General features: G+C 47.8%; 1 protein-coding gene across 1 annotated transcript; it reads left to right on the top strand.

Annotated features, from left to right (window-relative positions):
* The first annotated feature begins 52 nt into the window (after nt 1-52).
* Nucleotides 53-15,263, top strand: SLC26A2 (solute carrier family 26 member 2). The gene is made up of 3 exons (XM_066197184.1): nt 53-111; nt 4,897-5,535; nt 7,415-15,263. The coding sequence occupies exons 2-3, from the start codon at nt 4,909-4,911 to the stop codon at nt 8,903-8,905; spliced, it is 2,118 nt and encodes a 705-aa protein (XP_066053281.1). The 5' UTR covers nt 53-111; nt 4,897-4,908; the 3' UTR covers nt 8,906-15,263.
* The last annotated feature ends 490 nt before the right edge of the window (nt 15,264-15,753 follow it).

Below are 15,753 nucleotides of genomic sequence, written 5' to 3'. Positions count from 1 at the left end.
GGGGCGGGCGGTTCTTCCGTCTGTAACTCTGTCTGTCCCTCCGTCTGTCACTCTGTAACTCTGTCTGTCCGTCCGTCGGTCGGTGGCAGCCGCCCCGGGGAGCCGCGGGCGGTGAGTGCTGAGGGAAGGGGGCGGGCAGGGGGGGACAGCGGGGTCCGCCTCGGACCCCCGGAACGAGCAGGAGAGGAGAGCAAAATGCACAAGGAAGCCATAAGGAAGCTGGGTAGGAAGGCAGTGGGGATCCCCAGGGTGAAAGTGAATGTTGCGTTAAAAACTAAATTGTTGCTCTCGCTTCCCTTCCGCTCTGCCGGGACAGTGAATGTTGGTTTGGCTTCCAAAGCGCTCGGCAAAACCCCTCCGTTTCAGGGGGTGCACAGCACGCGGAGTTCTTCTTGCGGGTTTTTATTAATTTTATTAATTTTTATGACTTAAAACACAGCATTATCCGGCACCGGTGGGCTTCCATTGGGATGGGACGGTGTCTCCCAGCCCCGTGGATCCGTGGTGGGATGCCCTGGGCTGAGTTGGCAGCTGCTGCCTGAGGAAATTCCTTTGGGCAGCTCCTCCTCAGCCCATCCTCACTGCCCAGCGCAGCTCCTCAGCTGACAGAAAGGATGGGCAGAAGGGCCCTAACACGGGAATAATTTGCTGAAAGTGCCTCTTGGCAAACTCTCCCTAAGGAATCCGGGTGGGATGGGTCCTGCTGGAGGGATCTGCTTCAGCCAGGGCAGGGCAGGGCAGCCGACACACTCGGCTGCCCTTGGGAGCTGGCACAACTTCCCTGGAATATCTGGCTGCCAGCAGGGAGCCGATTCCATGGGATCTTCCCCAAAAATGCTGCAGGCTGCTGCTGCTCGTGAGAAGTGAGGAGATCCCGTATTTGCAGTAGGAGCAGATCCCACATTGCACAAAAGTGAGTTTTTATTGTCTGGCTTTGCAGCTTTTCCCACATGAGTGGATGGCTGCTGGTTGCTGTGCCAAAAGTGAGGGAGCTGTGTTTCCACATGTGTTCCTTAAACGTGGTTCTCGTTATTCATGTTATTTTCAGTCCTTTGTGGAAGTAAATGTTTATGGCTTGAATGTTTTGCAGGAGGATATGAAGGATTTAGTCAAATTCCCAGGTGCAGGTTGTGTTGTTCCAATGCTTATCTGGGTGTTATCACGGTAATATTGAATTTCCTTGCTGCTCCACAACAGTAAAGACATTATTTGAAAAAGACCGTTGTCCAACAAGAGAAAGGTCAAAGATTTAGTTATCAAAACACTGTGATCTGCTTTCCTGTTATATTCTTGGGGGGGCATTTTCTAAGGGCCCAGCTCTGGTTCAGTTTGTGTGGAACTTGGATTTCTGATTCACCTTCTTCTCCTTTACAACTCTCCAGAAATTGTTCATGTCTTTTTAGATTAAGGATCTGTGCATTCATTTTTGGTGTGTGTAAATTCTCCTTTCTAGCAAGGGCTACATGAGGGGTGATCACACACAGTGATAATTTAAAAGTAGAAAAAGAAGGAAAACTGAGATGGGTGTTGTAGAAAGAATACTTTTGCTTTAGTTTCTACTCTGAAGTGCTCACACCTGAAGTTTCACCTTGTAGTAGTTATTTCAGCAGGTGAGTGAGCTTCACAGCCCATTTTTCTCTTACTCTCAAGGTGACTCTGATCTGCCACAGACGAATGAAGTCCAAGCCATCCCTGGGCTGCTGGTAGTGCTCCCCCAAAAACAGAAGCCAGGCAGATGCTGCCACACATGGGATCAGAAAGAAGGGCCCAGATGGGCTCCAGAAATAGTCTGGAGGTCTGATGACTTTTGGAGACTGCAGGACCTCCCTGTATCTTTATTTTATGACAGATACTGGAAATTTCCTCAGTTCTGCCTTGTAGTTTGTTTTTTTTTTTTGTTTTTTTTTTTTTAATCTTAAGTGAAGTTTGTGGCAACGAGACATCCCCTGAAAGGCCAAATGAGTGATAAAAGTGAATTCTAGGTTGTGTGTAAATAGCAGCTTTCAGAATAAAAAACACAGCAACTCCTTTTTCAAGTGAAATGTACAGAATGTCCTTCAGTGTCCAAACCATGAACCAAAAGGGTTATCTCAGGGTTGGGCCTTTTTTTATGTTTAAGAACAAAATCCAGTTTTATTAGACAAGCCTGGCCTAATGGTTACCAAATTAATACAAGGCAGCACTTTGAGGCAGAAAAGGGTGAAATGAGCGTTGGAAATTGTGTCATTTCCTACTGTCCTGACATGGCAAGGAGCGGGGACTGTGTGGTGAAAGGTCCTTTTCATGGCACAGAGAGAAAGCTGTCATGCAAGTCGGCACAAAGACCCAGTATGTGCTCAGAGTTCTGGGGCCAAAGAGGTTTTTACTTAGAACATTTCCCTACTGTCTGGACAGGACTGAAACCCAGGCACCCCCTCCCGTGCAGATGTTTTACAGCAGCACCAAACTGAGCTGTCTGGGGTTTGTCTTGGCACATTTAAGAAAATTCCCCAAGTTCGAGTGAGCTGCCTGCAAGTCCTGGGGGAGGGACAGAAAGAGTCAGAAGGATTTTCACTACTGAAATCTTTGCTAAAATCTCAGAAGACAAACTCATTGCTACACATAAAAGGTGGTCTGGGTTGATTTTTTTCCCCCCTCAGCTTTCACAGTGTTGATTGGCCGAGCTTTGGGTGGGTTTGAAGCCTTTTGATTTGTAACTCTGTACCGGTAAAACAAATAAAACTTCTTCGTGAGCAAATACAGCTCCAAAATGTGCTTTTGAAAAGTAGAGCTGACACAGGCTTTTGTAATACTCCCTTGATTCTCCCTGTGTATTTAGGGGGGTTGGGAGGGCTGTAAATCATCCCTGAGGACACTTTGCAGTCCTGTACAGGTGAGTGAGGTTGGAGACCTGCAAGGTAGGGATGGGGGTCTCGTCCAGGTGTGATCTCTCTGTCATCTTGAGCATGGCCCAGAGAAAATCCATCTCTGCTGGTGCCATCGGGCTGTCCGTGGTTTGAGGGCTGTGTTTGGAACCCTCCTTTCAGGGACAGCCGGCAAAGAGGGGCTGGGTTTGGTTATTTGGGAGGCTGCAGGAGCTCACCCACCAAAGAGATGCTCCTTGTCTGGGTCTGTGGTGAATGGAAACACCTTTGGGAGTCCCAGCATGGAGCAGGAGATAAAACAGAAACTCCTCCCTGCTATCTTCTGTCATCTGTGTTGGCTTTAGATATGTCTGCAGCTCCAGGGACAGGGACACCACGGTGTGAGGTGGGTTTAGTTGGGTGGAATTCTAATTGGTTCTACAAGTCTCTGAAGAAGCTATTCTAAATATTGAGTTCTGTAGTTGGTCCTACTCTTGTGGGTTCCTTCTGCTCAGGCTGTCCTAAGGCAGCGGGCACCACACAGAGTCACTTCTCCCTCCCATATCTTTGGGAAACTCACACTGCAGGGGTGGCAGCAGTGAGGGTTTTAATTAGGAAATATTTCTGTACCAATAGGGCTGCCCAGGGAAGTGCTGGAGTCCCCATCCCCGGAGGGCTTTAAAAGACTTGCAGATGTGGCACTCGGGGACATGGGTTAGTGGAGGCCTTGGCACAGCTGGGAGTGGTTGGACTGGATGATCTCAGACGGGTTTTCCAACCTCAGTGACTCTGGAGTTCTGTGATAAGAGCTGTAGCTGTAGGTACTTGTGAAATGGTGATTAAGTGAACACGTTCTGAGGCACACTCAAGTGGCACCCCTAGCACTGCCAGTTCCAGGTGCAATTTATTAATTGGTACAATTAATTCGGGACGATTGGAGGATTAATTGGGCAATCAATTCAGCAGTGAGCATTCCATGGGCAGCAGTCTGGCTGATGTTTGCACTGCACGGAGAGGACGTGAGCAGCACACGAAAATCCGTGTTGTGCTTGGCACTCTGGGGCTGCACCCTGGCAGTGACACTTCTCAGGGTTCTCTTGCTGGCTCTCACCACAGACCAGTGAGTTTCTGGCTGAAATGGCCTCGCTGTACTGGTGGTACTGGGTATTGGGGCTTGAGGAGTTTTGTGGAGAATTCTGGGTGTTTTCTGCAGGTGGGAGAGCTGTGTACGTGCTGGCAGTCACTTGGTATGCTCAGGTTTCATCAGGGTTTGTCTCATCAAGACTTTGCTCTTTCCCAGCCAGGCAATAAATGTAAATCCAGTGTTAAATTATTGCTATAATCACCCTGTTTTACTCTCTGTGGGCAGCTTGGACTAGAGCACCAGTTCCAGCAGAAGTGTCCCACCTACCTTTCATTGTGCCCTTTAATATGTTTTTCACTTGTGCACATTATTTTGATCAGGTGACATTTCCTTGTAAAACCAGCTTTTCCAAAGTGTGAAGTGCTTTTCTTTGCTGCGTGTCACTGGCTGTAAAAAAAGCCACTTCTGAGCTAACAGACCTTTACAGTATTTGGCAGGCGAAACGACTGCATTAAGAAAAACACAACAGAACAAACAAACAACAAAAAACTAACCCACAAGTGATGTAAACCGAGCTGTGCTTTGCTGGAAATGTCCCACTTGCAGTTAATTTTCAGCAGCTGAACTGGAGTGGCTGTGGCACTGCAATAAACCCTCTGGCTGGCTTGGCAAGGTGGAACAAGGCTGCAGGCAGAGATTTTTTTAAAGGAAGCCTCCCAGAAAGGCAGTGCTGCTGCATTCCTGTCCCCTTCCCAAGGCTGCCAGCAGCAGGTGTATTCCACAGGATACATCAGCTTCCCTCCTGGGGAAGGTCAGGGATACAGTGAGGGGGCTCATTCTCAGTTTGCTTGGAAACTGCTTTAACTCTGCTGAACTGAGAGTTTCAGCTCTTGCTTTCCATAAATGCCGTGTTCAGGTCTCACGTTGTACATTCATTTTTGGTTCAGTGATCTTTCTTTGTGTTTTTAGTGAGTCCTGGTGATGGCAGCAATGACAGAGACCAACAATATCCATGCAGCGACTGAAGGGCTGGAAGGAGACGATGCCAAGTGCAGTTTCCACCACAGAATGTTCCTGGAACCCCGAGAGAAGAAGAGCAACATGAAGGCTCTGCTGGTCAAGCAAGCGAAGAAAACTTGCAGCTGCACGCCAGCCAAAATGAAAGATTGCGTTTTGGGGTTTTTCCCCATCTTACAGTGGCTTCCTAAATACAACCTCAGGGAGTATCTGCTGGGGGATGTGATGTCTGGTGTGATCGTGGGGGTGCTGCTGGTCCCACAGTCCATTGCCTACTCTCTCCTGGCAGGGCTGGAGCCCATCTACGGCCTTTACACCTCCTTCTTCTCCTCCATCATCTACTGCATCTTCGGCACCTCCCGCCACATCTCCGTCAGCATCTTCGGGGTGGTTTGCCTGATGGTGGGACAGGTGGTGGATCGGGAGGTGGAGAGAGCTGGCTTTGAGCTGGAGCCAGACGTGCTCAGTGCCCTGCCAGCCCCGGGAGGGGACGGGAATGTCACCGGCAACGGGACGGCGCCGCTCTGCGACAAAGGCTGCTACGCCATGGCCGTGGCTGCCACCATGACCTTCATCTCTGGAGTTTACCAGGTGAGGGAGGGTGGACAGACAGGTGTGGTGTGCAAATAGCTGTCATTCTTCTGCAGGGGATTGTCCCCATCCTGCTGAGCTGGCACGTATCCTCAACCTGTGCCTCAGGGCTGGAGGTCGCTGAGGTGCAGGAAACTCCTCTGGGTGCTCTCCCCATTTTTTAACATCTTCTCCTGCCTGCATTGCTTCTCTTTTGGGGAGTGCTCCCCGTTTTTTAGCAGCTTTTGCTGCCTGCATTGCTTCTCATTTGGGGAGTGCTCTCCCAATTTTTTAACAACTTTTTCTGCCTCTGTTGTTTCTCTTTTGGGGGCTGTAAGGACCTGTACCTCCAGCTCTCAGGGTCTGCTCATCACCTTCCTCGCTGTGGCCTGAAGCTCTGTTTATTTTTTTTTTTGCATTGGACCCCATTTCATGGGGCCAAAAGGTGGTGCATCAGCTCCTAATTCCAGTCTTTCATCATTTGCCTCTCTAACGAAGAAAAATTTGGACAGAAAAAGTATCTCCAGTTTCCTTGTATTTGTAAATGAGCTTTTAAAAATTTGCTGTTTGCCCATTTGAAGCCAAAACAATGTTTTGCATGGAAAGGATTCTACTGAGAGGATACAATGTATTTTATATTTATATATCTCTACTTATTTTCTAGAACTCACTGCTTGCTTCAATTAAAGTAGGTATCCTTGTTTTTAGAGTCTTATACATTAAACAGGATGGGATTATTTTTAGCAGTGCTGCAGAGCTGTGGCATTTGAGTTTGTGAGTTCACATTCATTTGTTCTCATCTGTCCAGGGTGACAACCAATCTAAATACCTAGGAGGGGAACAAAACTTGTTTGTGATACCTTTAAACACAGGTTTTGGACACAACTTGGAACTTTTTGTACTGCAAGTTCACGTTGAGTTATTTCAGAAATATTCTGGGCCTCCCAGAATTTTTGGGTTTCATCTTTCATCCCTGCGGGATGGGTGCAGTTTTGGAGTTGTGAATTGCACTTAATATTCTTGGCAAGTACAAATACAATTAAGTTTCCTTATCTGAAGAAATCATATTAGTTTATCTTCAGTCCCTCTGAATATTAAGCATATTCTCTACAGGCCAATGCCCTCAGATTTTTTTTTTTTTTTCAACCCAAACCACCTATTCTTTGTATCAGAAACTTCACAATCAAATCCTAAAAAGCAAATCTTCTCACACCAGTTAATACAGCCTAACTAGGTGAGCTAATGATTGTTAATGTTTTACACTTAGAACAACCTTGAATTAATTATCAAGGCTATAAAGGAGCCTTTTTGAGAGCTGTGAGCTGAGTTCAGCCAGTCCAGGTCCCAAACCTGCCTCCTCTTCAGTAATTCTTTGAGATTATCATGGAGTTCACAGTTATCTCTGTTTTTATGATCTACAGCAGAGGAGTTTGCAGCTCACAGACTTTCTGAGTCAGAGGCACCAAACTTTCTGCAGTGCGAAGGACAGTTGTTACCCCACATACTGTGGTTTTATTGCAGGCTCTGAACTCCAGTGTAAGGCAGACAAAGGCCACCATAAAAAGTTTTAGATCTTTGCAAAGTTCACAGAGTTTAGAGAAACTGAAAGAGAAATGACAAAAGCAGACACTATTTCCAGTGTGGAGTTTGGGGCTTTTTCCTCGATTTTCTCTTTTCCTTTTTTCCTCACCAGGGTAATTGGCAGAGCAAACAATAAACATTTGTTCAGGGGATGAAGACCCCAAAAAAACACCTGGTTTGAATACTGGAGACTTTTCTCCCTGCTCAGACCATGCCTGGTCCTCCAGGGCCGTGCACAACGTTGAGTTTTTTTAATCCCAGCTGACAAAATCTGCGGGATTTGTGTCCTGACACGTTGTGTGTGGTTGATTGCTTCCAGGTGGCCATGGGTTTATTCCAAGTGGGCTTTGTGTCCGTGTACCTCTCGGATTCTCTGCTGAGTGGGTTTGTCACCGGGGCCTCCATCACTGTCCTCACCTCACAAGTCAAGTACCTGCTGGGCCTGGACATTCCTCGGAGCGGGGGCGTCGGCTCCCTCATCACCACCTGGATAAACATCTTCAGAAACATCCACAGGACCAACGTCTGCGACCTCATCACCAGCTTCCTGTGCTTCCTGGTGCTCGTCCCAGCCAAAGAGCTCAACGAACGCTTCAAATCCAAGCTCAAGGCTCCCATTCCAGTGGAACTCTTCGTGGTTGTGGCGGCCACTCTGGCCTCTCACTTTGGGAAGCTGAGAGAGACCTACGGCTCCAGCATTTCTGGCCACATCCCCACTGGGTTTCTGCCACCACGCCCTCCAGACTGGAGCCTGATTCCCAACGTGGCTCTGGATGCCATCCCCATTGCCATCATCGGCTTTGCCATCACCGTGTCCCTCTCGGAGATGTTTGCCAAGAAGCACGGCTACTCCGTGAGGGCCAACCAGGAGATGTACGCCATCGGCTTCTGCAACATCATCCCCTCCTTCTTCCACTGCTTCACCACCAGCGCAGCCCTTGCCAAGACCCTGGTCAAGGAGTCCACGGGCTGCAGGACCCAAATGTCCGGCCTGGTGACCAGCCTGGTGATCCTCCTGGTCCTCCTGGTGATCGCACCTCTGTTTTACTCCCTGCAGAAATGCGTCCTGGCCGTCATCACCATCGTCAACCTCCGCGGAGCCCTGCGCAAGTTCCGGGACCTGCCCAAGATGTGGCACCTGAGCAGGGTGGACACGGTGATCTGGGGGGTCACCATGGCAGCCACGGCGCTCGTCAGCACCGAGATCGGGCTGCTGGTGGGCGTCTGCTTCTCCATGCTCTGCGTCATCTTCCGGACACAGCGGCCCGAGGCGCCGCTGCTGGGCTGGGTGGCCGAGTCGGAGACCTACGAGTCCTTGTCTGCCTACAAGAACCTCCAAACCAAGCCTGGCGTGGTGGTGTTCCGATTTGAAGCCCCCCTCTACTACATCAACAAGGAGTGCTTCAAATCCTCCCTCTACAAGCAAACCGGCGTCAACCCCGAGTGGGTGAAGGCGGCCAAGAAGAAAGCAGAGAAAAGGATGCTCAGGGAGAAGGAGGCGGGGTCTGGGGACAACCAGAGCAGCGTCCCCGTGGATTTGGGGTCGGAACCCGTGGGGTTTCACACCATAGTGATCGACTGCTGTGCTGTGCAGTTCCTGGACACGGCCGGGATCCGCACGCTCAAGGAGGTCTGCAAGGACTACGGGGACATCGATGTGCACGTGCTGCTGGCCCAGTGCAACCCTTCTGTCAGGAGCTCCCTGCTCCGAGGGGAGTTCTTCAGAGAGGGGGAGGACCACCTGCTCTTCCACAGCGTGCACCAGGCCGTGGACTTCGCCCTGGGCACGCAGGGTGCTTCCAAGAACTAGCTTGGAAAGACAGGAGATTGGAACAAAGCCCGAGCAAACGTGTCCGTGTGTCTATGCAATGGGGGTGTGTGTGTGTGCTCAGAGAGCAGGGCAGCACGCTGGTACTGTGCAATCCCTCTGGATTTACCTGCCAGGGGGAGTGATCCCATAGGAGGTACTGAGTGAAGGCAGTTCTCAACTTGATTGTGGCCAATCTGCAAATCTGGAGTTTGCGTAGGGTTGTTCATCTGGTGTTCTCCTCTCTGGAGCTTTCTGTGTGTCACTTCCATGCTGAAGTTGTGATTAAGTCTCTTTTGCAACCCTGCCCTTGTGGATGGGGTGGGATTTTGGGGTAGTCTGGACATCCTGTCCAGCTGAAGAGTGAGGCAACTCCTTTCCCATCCCTCATCCTGGCATTGCTTTCCATCACCACACCCTTGTTTGCCAGGGACTGTTTGCTCTGGCCTTGCTGAGCAGTGTTTGATTTTCCCTGAATTTCAGATAAAGAAATCAAATCCAAACATGCAGGAAAATATCTTAATGAATATCTTCTGACCAAACAACTCTCACCTCCAGAGGTTTTGGCACTGCCTCCTAATTCAGCCAGGCCACAAGGGCATGGTTATCTCATTTCTCCACAGGCCCTGACCTGCCTGTGCCCGTGGAAATGCTGCCTCTCCAGCTTGATTTTAATGAATTTTTCTTTTCGTAGATGACTCTTTAGCAGTCTGGTTCATTCTTATGGTCAGTCAACTGCTTTCCTAATATTTAGGAATTCTTTAGAATTATGAACATTAGATGTGGAAAATATCTAGTTCATTAATTTTAACCAAAAAAAGTCCCTTCTAGGCAGATCTTTGTACCAGGCAAAGAGAATCACAGGCACCAAAGTGAAAAGGGACAGATAAATTATCCAACATCTGCCCAAATGTGTCCATGTCACACAGAGTTTGTGCATGGAGTTATTGTCTAAAAACCCTTTGCTCTGTCCTGGACTTTATGCAATGGGAGTGCACAGACCATTGGAAAAGGAGCCAGGAAAACTCTTTCCTGAACTTTTATTTTTACCAGGTCAGTGTAAATAGAGCTTTTTACTTTGATTTTAAATCATGTGGAAGTGAGGAGTGCAAAGGACACTCTTCATGCTAAAATAGAAGGGTAGGAAGAGATTCTCTTTCCTCGCAGCAGTGGAATATAATTGTGAAGGCAGAATTGGGAGATTAACAGCTTTTCCTGAATACCAGCCATACATAGCACACACCCCTGGAAGAGCGTGCCTTCCTCCCAGAGGAGTTTACAATCTGATTTTCAGGTGCTTCACAGCTTTTAAGAGGGAAAGGTGCTGTGTACAGACAATATTCTCATCCTTAACAACTCAAAAATAGTGAGTCAGAAGCCAAAAGAGGCATAAAATCCACTTTGAATTGTGAAATGTTTACTAAATAGAAAGATGTCTTGAGTTGAAACTGTTTTGTTGGGTTTTTGTGGGTTTTTGGTTTATTTTTTTTTCTGAGCAAGGACCAGTAACTCTTCTTTCTGTGAAAGCTGAATGTCATGGCTCACTTCACTCTGGGAGCCTCAGAGAAGGATGGGGCAGCAGGAAGATGAGTCCTTTTTGTGTTCACTGAACGTACTGCATTTTTTAGGACACCAGAGCAGCACAGAAGTCCCGGGGGAGGTGAGGGGTGGCTGTCGCACAGCTTGGAAAAAGAGAACCTCTCTGATCTCCACCCATGCCACGTCCTAGAACTGGCACTGGTGAGGACAGAGCCCTCTGTGTGTCACTGAGAAAAGCCTGCAGTGTTCAAACCTCACCAATATTGCTCTGCCTCAGCCTCGAGGTTTGTTTATGAATCCCAAATTCTGCTGAATTTCTCCTTTGCTGCCGCAACCTCCTGCATGGACATTTTTATTTTGGGCTGAGGATCCTTTGAGGAGTTGTAATCCCTGAATTGGCGTTGCCAGAGAGGATTGGGCTGAGCTGTAGAAAATCAGGGTCATATTTTTGGGTTGTATTTCGGTTTCGAACCGAACCTGTTTTGTGTGGAGCCCCTGGGTGGGAAGGGTTGTCCCCACGGGGATGGCAATGCCATGGCCTGGGGGACTCCCTTTGCAGCACAGTTTGTTCACACGATCAGAAAGAATCTCTGGAACTTTGAACAAAATCCTCGATGCAGTTTTGAAATGCCGATTTTTAACTCCGGTTTTGCCAGAGGGCAGCGAAAGTGCCGGTGACAAATATTTTTTTGTTGTTGCAAATGCGGGTTTTTTTTGTTATTACAAATGTTCCTGCCTTCCTGCAGCTCCTTGTTCTCATCCCGTTGTCCTGGGGCGTGGGCAGGACACAGGAGAGGAGGAAGGAGCTGCTGGCCCGGAGACTTCAGGGCAGGTCATCCACGGGTGGACAAAATCAAATAAAAACTGCTCTGGGGGATTCTTTCCTCTCTCCCGTGTTCTTTCCGTGCTGCCCAGGTGGAGGTTTTTTTTTTTTTTTCACCTGTGACCATGCAAAGGTTTGTGTAACAGAATTCCAAACCTTTCTTTATTAAAAGATGGTTTTGCAAATCCATTCCTACCTGTGCCAGGAAGGGAGGAACGGCAATGTTAACTCCAAAAAGGACCCACTTCCTACTCCTGGTGGGATGTTTCTTTGTGGCTCCTGGGTATTTATTTACATAAAACAGCCGTAAAATGATTTTTTTCATGTAATTAAATTAGATTATATCTAAAAGATGTGCTGAAGATTACCTGGAGCACGTTGCATTTGGCCTCAGTGCTGTTTGTGCAGCCTCCAAATTCCATTTCCAGCAAAACACGAGGAACTATTAAAATGCAACAGCAAAAGCAGCCAGGCAACCAAAAGAAATGCTTTTAATGTTCTTATTTAAAATAACGTCCAGGGGTCACAGCATTAATAAATATCTATTAATTCACGCTGCCCTGGCTAAAGGGGAACAGAAATAAATGCCATTTGCCAGAGAGTTCAGTGCAATAGGGAGTTCTTGGGAATTAACTGGAGATTAAAGATAATTATGGCTGGAATTTCTTAGAACAGTGGGTCTCAGCCCTCTTCCTTTTGGGCCTGGAATCGTTTTTTAGCAGTGACATGAATCTGATTTGAGCCTACTGGCAAGCTGCACATTTTGCTTGCGGTTTCTGGAGCCTTTAAGGCAATCCAATTTTATCTTTAGGAATTGGGGATCACTGATTGGGATCTTTTCCTCTAAAGCATTTGTTTTATAAAGGAATTCCGTGTATTTATATATTTTGCTGCTCTGTGATGGACGCAGCAGCTGAATTTATGCTTTTTTTTATCCATTTATGCTTTTGTGATATCCCTGTCCTGTCCTGGAAAGGGATCTCCTGCCTTCTCCTGCTTTAAATGAACAGTGGTAGGCGTGTGCCAGGATTTTTAAGGGGAAAACTGCCGTCCTCGCTGCTTCCTGTGCCTTCCCCATCCCCTGAATTTGTAAATGTTTCGAAGAGGGACCCTCAGAACGATCGTGTTTGGGTTATTCATCAGCCTGGAGCGGGGATGTTCCTCCCAGGCGCAACCTTCAGAACCCCAGGCCAGCCTGGAAGCTGCTGTAAATCCCTTCAACTCTATTCCCCAACGTCCTAATCAGCAATTATCAGTCTAAATGAGGAATTAAGAGATCATTAGCACGTTCATTAATGACAACAACAGAGCATTATGGAAATGAACGCTCTCAGTCTCAGCTGTTGTGGGAATGTTCTTTAGGACTCTCCTGCTGAATGCCAGGCTCTGTTTTTCTCTGTTTTTTTTTTGTTTTTTTTTTTTTTTTTTTTGTTTTGGGTTTTTTTTTGGTTGTTGTTTTTTGTTGTTTGTTTGTTTGGTTGGTTTTTTCCTCCTGTGTTGCTGCTGTGGCTGAGCGGTGTCAGCTCCTCTTAGGCGGCTGCACTAAGAAATATTTGACTTGTCTGAGTGTTTTGACACGAAAACCATTTCCAGTCCACAAAACAGGGCCACGAGGTGCTTGTTTTGGGTTTACACTGACATTGCCAAGCCGAGATTTAACGATGCTGATTTCCTTTGAGCTCCACCTGCTCCCAAACACTGCAGGACCAACCTCAACCTTCCTGGGGCTTTTCTTCTGTGTTTTGCTGCCAGACATTGAATATTGGCTGTAAACAGAAGGAGTTGTGTGTGTTGGTGTTTCACATGACCTGCAGCTCGGTTTTCGTGATCTTTTGATAAAGCCAAAGCACCTGAAGAATAAAGTGAGTGTAAAACCACCCCCAAAACCCCCAGTCCTCTGGGAGAACCTGGGCTGGCTGAGGGACCCCACACTGGAGCCTGGCTTGGGGTTGGCAGAGGCTTTGTGGAGATGTTTGTGCTGCCCAGGAGCCACAGGTGAACCTGGAGGTGTCTTCATGATGGGATTCGTGTTGGTGTCGTGCCTTTGCCCACAGTGAGTGTGCCACGAGCTGCCTGCGTAGAAATCAGAGATTTCTGGGGTTGTGGTTCTTTCTTTTTGTCCAGTTTTAATCTGAGTCCTGACCAGGCCAGCAGAGCTGCAGCCATGGAAGGTTCTCCCTCCTGGGAGGGAACCTCTGCTTATTTCCGCTGGGTTTTGCCAAGAGGTTAAAACCTGCTGCTGGTGGGGCTGAAGGGCAGAGGTGAGAATTGCAGGCAGGAAAACCTCGTGGGTTTAAGGCGTGCCCAGAGCCTTGTGCTGAGGTTGGGGAACTCTGTCCTAACTCCAGCTGAGGGTGACAATCTTCAGGCAAAAATCTGTTTCAGGGCATTATCTCCTGTTGTGGGTTGGGTTTGTTTTTTGTTTTTTTTTCCACCTGCTTTGGAAAAGTGATTAAATGCTTGAGGTAATTGACAGTTTTAATAACTTTTTTTTTTTTCCACGGACATTTCCAAGCTGATGAAGCTGTGATGCAAATATTCCCGTGCTGCTCTTGCCTTTGTGTTTGTGTCACTGGGATTGTTCTGCCGAGGGTGGGATGATGCTGTGGGACTCCAGTATTGATGTCACTCCAATACTGGTGCATTTCTCCACACCACAAGGGTTTGCAATTCCCTGCTGGCACGGACAAGAGGAATCCTGTCTTGAGTGCAGGTTTTGCACTGGGAATGACCTCGTTAAATCCCAAGAATTAATTACACCGAGTCATCATCTTTATAAGCCTTTGGAGGATCAGCTGCTCGTGTGAAAAATCACCCTGGTCTTTATAATTTCAGTCAAATTCTATCCGGAGTGGAAATAATTCCGAGCCGTGCTTTTTTTCTTTCGAGGTCATTGCAGTGCTAAAAGCAAGGCCTCTGGTCAGGTAAAATGGCAAATATTTAATATATATATTTAGTTCATAGCATAATTAGCACCTGCCCGTTTTATTTTCTAGAGATGCTATAAGCCAAGGCATATTCTTTGATGTGCAAATTCATCAAATATTTCAGCATTGGATGGAGAACCAAATTTCCACTGAGGTTAAATTATTGCTTAAATATTTGGATCCCAGCTCTGACAGCACTTAGTCCAGCTCCCAAAGGATCTAGACATTCTACGTGTAGATAGGAAACATTTTGTTGAACTTGGGTCCAATATTTTATATCTGATTTTTTTTTACTTAAAGGAGTAAATTTTATGTATATTTGAAATGCGATGGAAACGTGGTTAAGGAGAGGTAAAACCTCATTTTTTTTATGACAAGCACATGATGCTTTGAGTCTTTAGTTTTGTGTTCCTGACCATGTCTAATGTGTTCTGAGGTATGATTTTTTTTTAATTGAAAATTCAGAATAATTTTGGATAGCTGTGAAGAATCTTCTGCAGAGCCAACAAAACTGTGCCTGGACTTTTTTGGGGAATCAGTTTGACCCAACAGGACCTCAGGACTGGATCAGACCCCATTGCTCAGCAGATCTGAGCCGTTTACAGAAATATTTAGGTGTTCTTGGAGTAAAATGTGGGGAGGTTGTGGAGTGTGTAGAAAAGCTCAGTTTCTTTTTTGCTGTGATTTGTCTGTGCAGTAAAACCGAGGTGTAAAACCCCCCAGCTGGGTGGTGGGGCTGGGGGAGCTGTGTCACTCCCTGCTGGCAGGGGACTGTCCCCGTGCCCAGCGTGGGGACAGAGGTGCTGCCACCAGCCCCTCCCTCACTGCTGGGCTCTCCAAGAAACCTTTGTGGGGAAATTTGGGTTTTGTCAGAGGTTTTTTTCACGTCCTGCCATCCTCTCTGTGTCCACCCTCTCCTTGCCCTGTCCTGTCTGAGCTGTATCCATTGTTATTTTTAACTGTTCGTGTGCCTTTCTTGTCACTGGAGATTTGTTAGCATGAGAATTTTCTGTCAAATCTGGTAAAAAAATCATTGGGGTTTCTTCAGCACAATTAAAAGATGAGATTTATGGGTGGATTTTTTTGTTGTTGTCACATAAATTAATGCTTGATCACAGGATGGAAGGGACCTCAGAGGGTCACTTGTGTCACCTCCCTGCTCCAGCAGGGCACAGGAATGTGTCCAGACAGCTCTGGAATATCCCCAGGGAGGAGATTCCATCCCCTCTCTGGTCTCTGAGTGTCCCCAGAACACTCAGGGACAGCTCCTCGTCCCCCAGAACCCCCAGACCCTTCTCCCCAGCTGACCCCCCCAGCCTGTGCTGCTCCATGGAGTTGTTCCTCCCCGGAACAACCTGGCCCTGGATAATTTCAGGCAGTTCTTTGCCCATCTCTCCCCCCTGCCCAGGCCCTCTGGGAGGGCAGCAGAGCCCCCAGGGGTGGTGGCTGCTCCTCAGCCAGTCCTTGATGGGTGAGTGACACAACACCGGGCCAGCAGAGCCCTGGGGACAGCAGCGACACAACCCAGCCTGACCCTGTGCCCCTGGGGTCAGCCAGGTCTC

The sequence above is a fragment of the Chamaea fasciata genome, unplaced genomic scaffold (assembly GCF_029207755.1).
Source record: "Chamaea fasciata isolate MVZ Bird 193981 ecotype frontalis unplaced genomic scaffold, bChaFas1.0.hap1 SCAF_15, whole genome shotgun sequence".
Taxonomy (NCBI): Eukaryota; Metazoa; Chordata; class Aves; order Passeriformes; family Sylviidae; genus Chamaea; species Chamaea fasciata.
Note: the sequence above shows the minus strand (reverse complement) of the source record. Positions and strands in the feature narration are given on the sequence as shown.

What these genes read in the sequence shown, in the direction of transcription:
- SLC26A2 (XM_066197184.1), top strand. Translation starts at nt 4,909, where the DNA reads ATGGCAGCAATGACAGAGACCAACAATATCCATGCAGCGACTGAAGGG. An exon ending in TCATCTCTGGAGTTTACCAG is followed by an intron (nt 5,536 to 7,414) that starts GTGAGGGAGGGT and finishes GATTGCTTCCAG; the next exon opens with GTGGCCATGGGTTTATTCCA.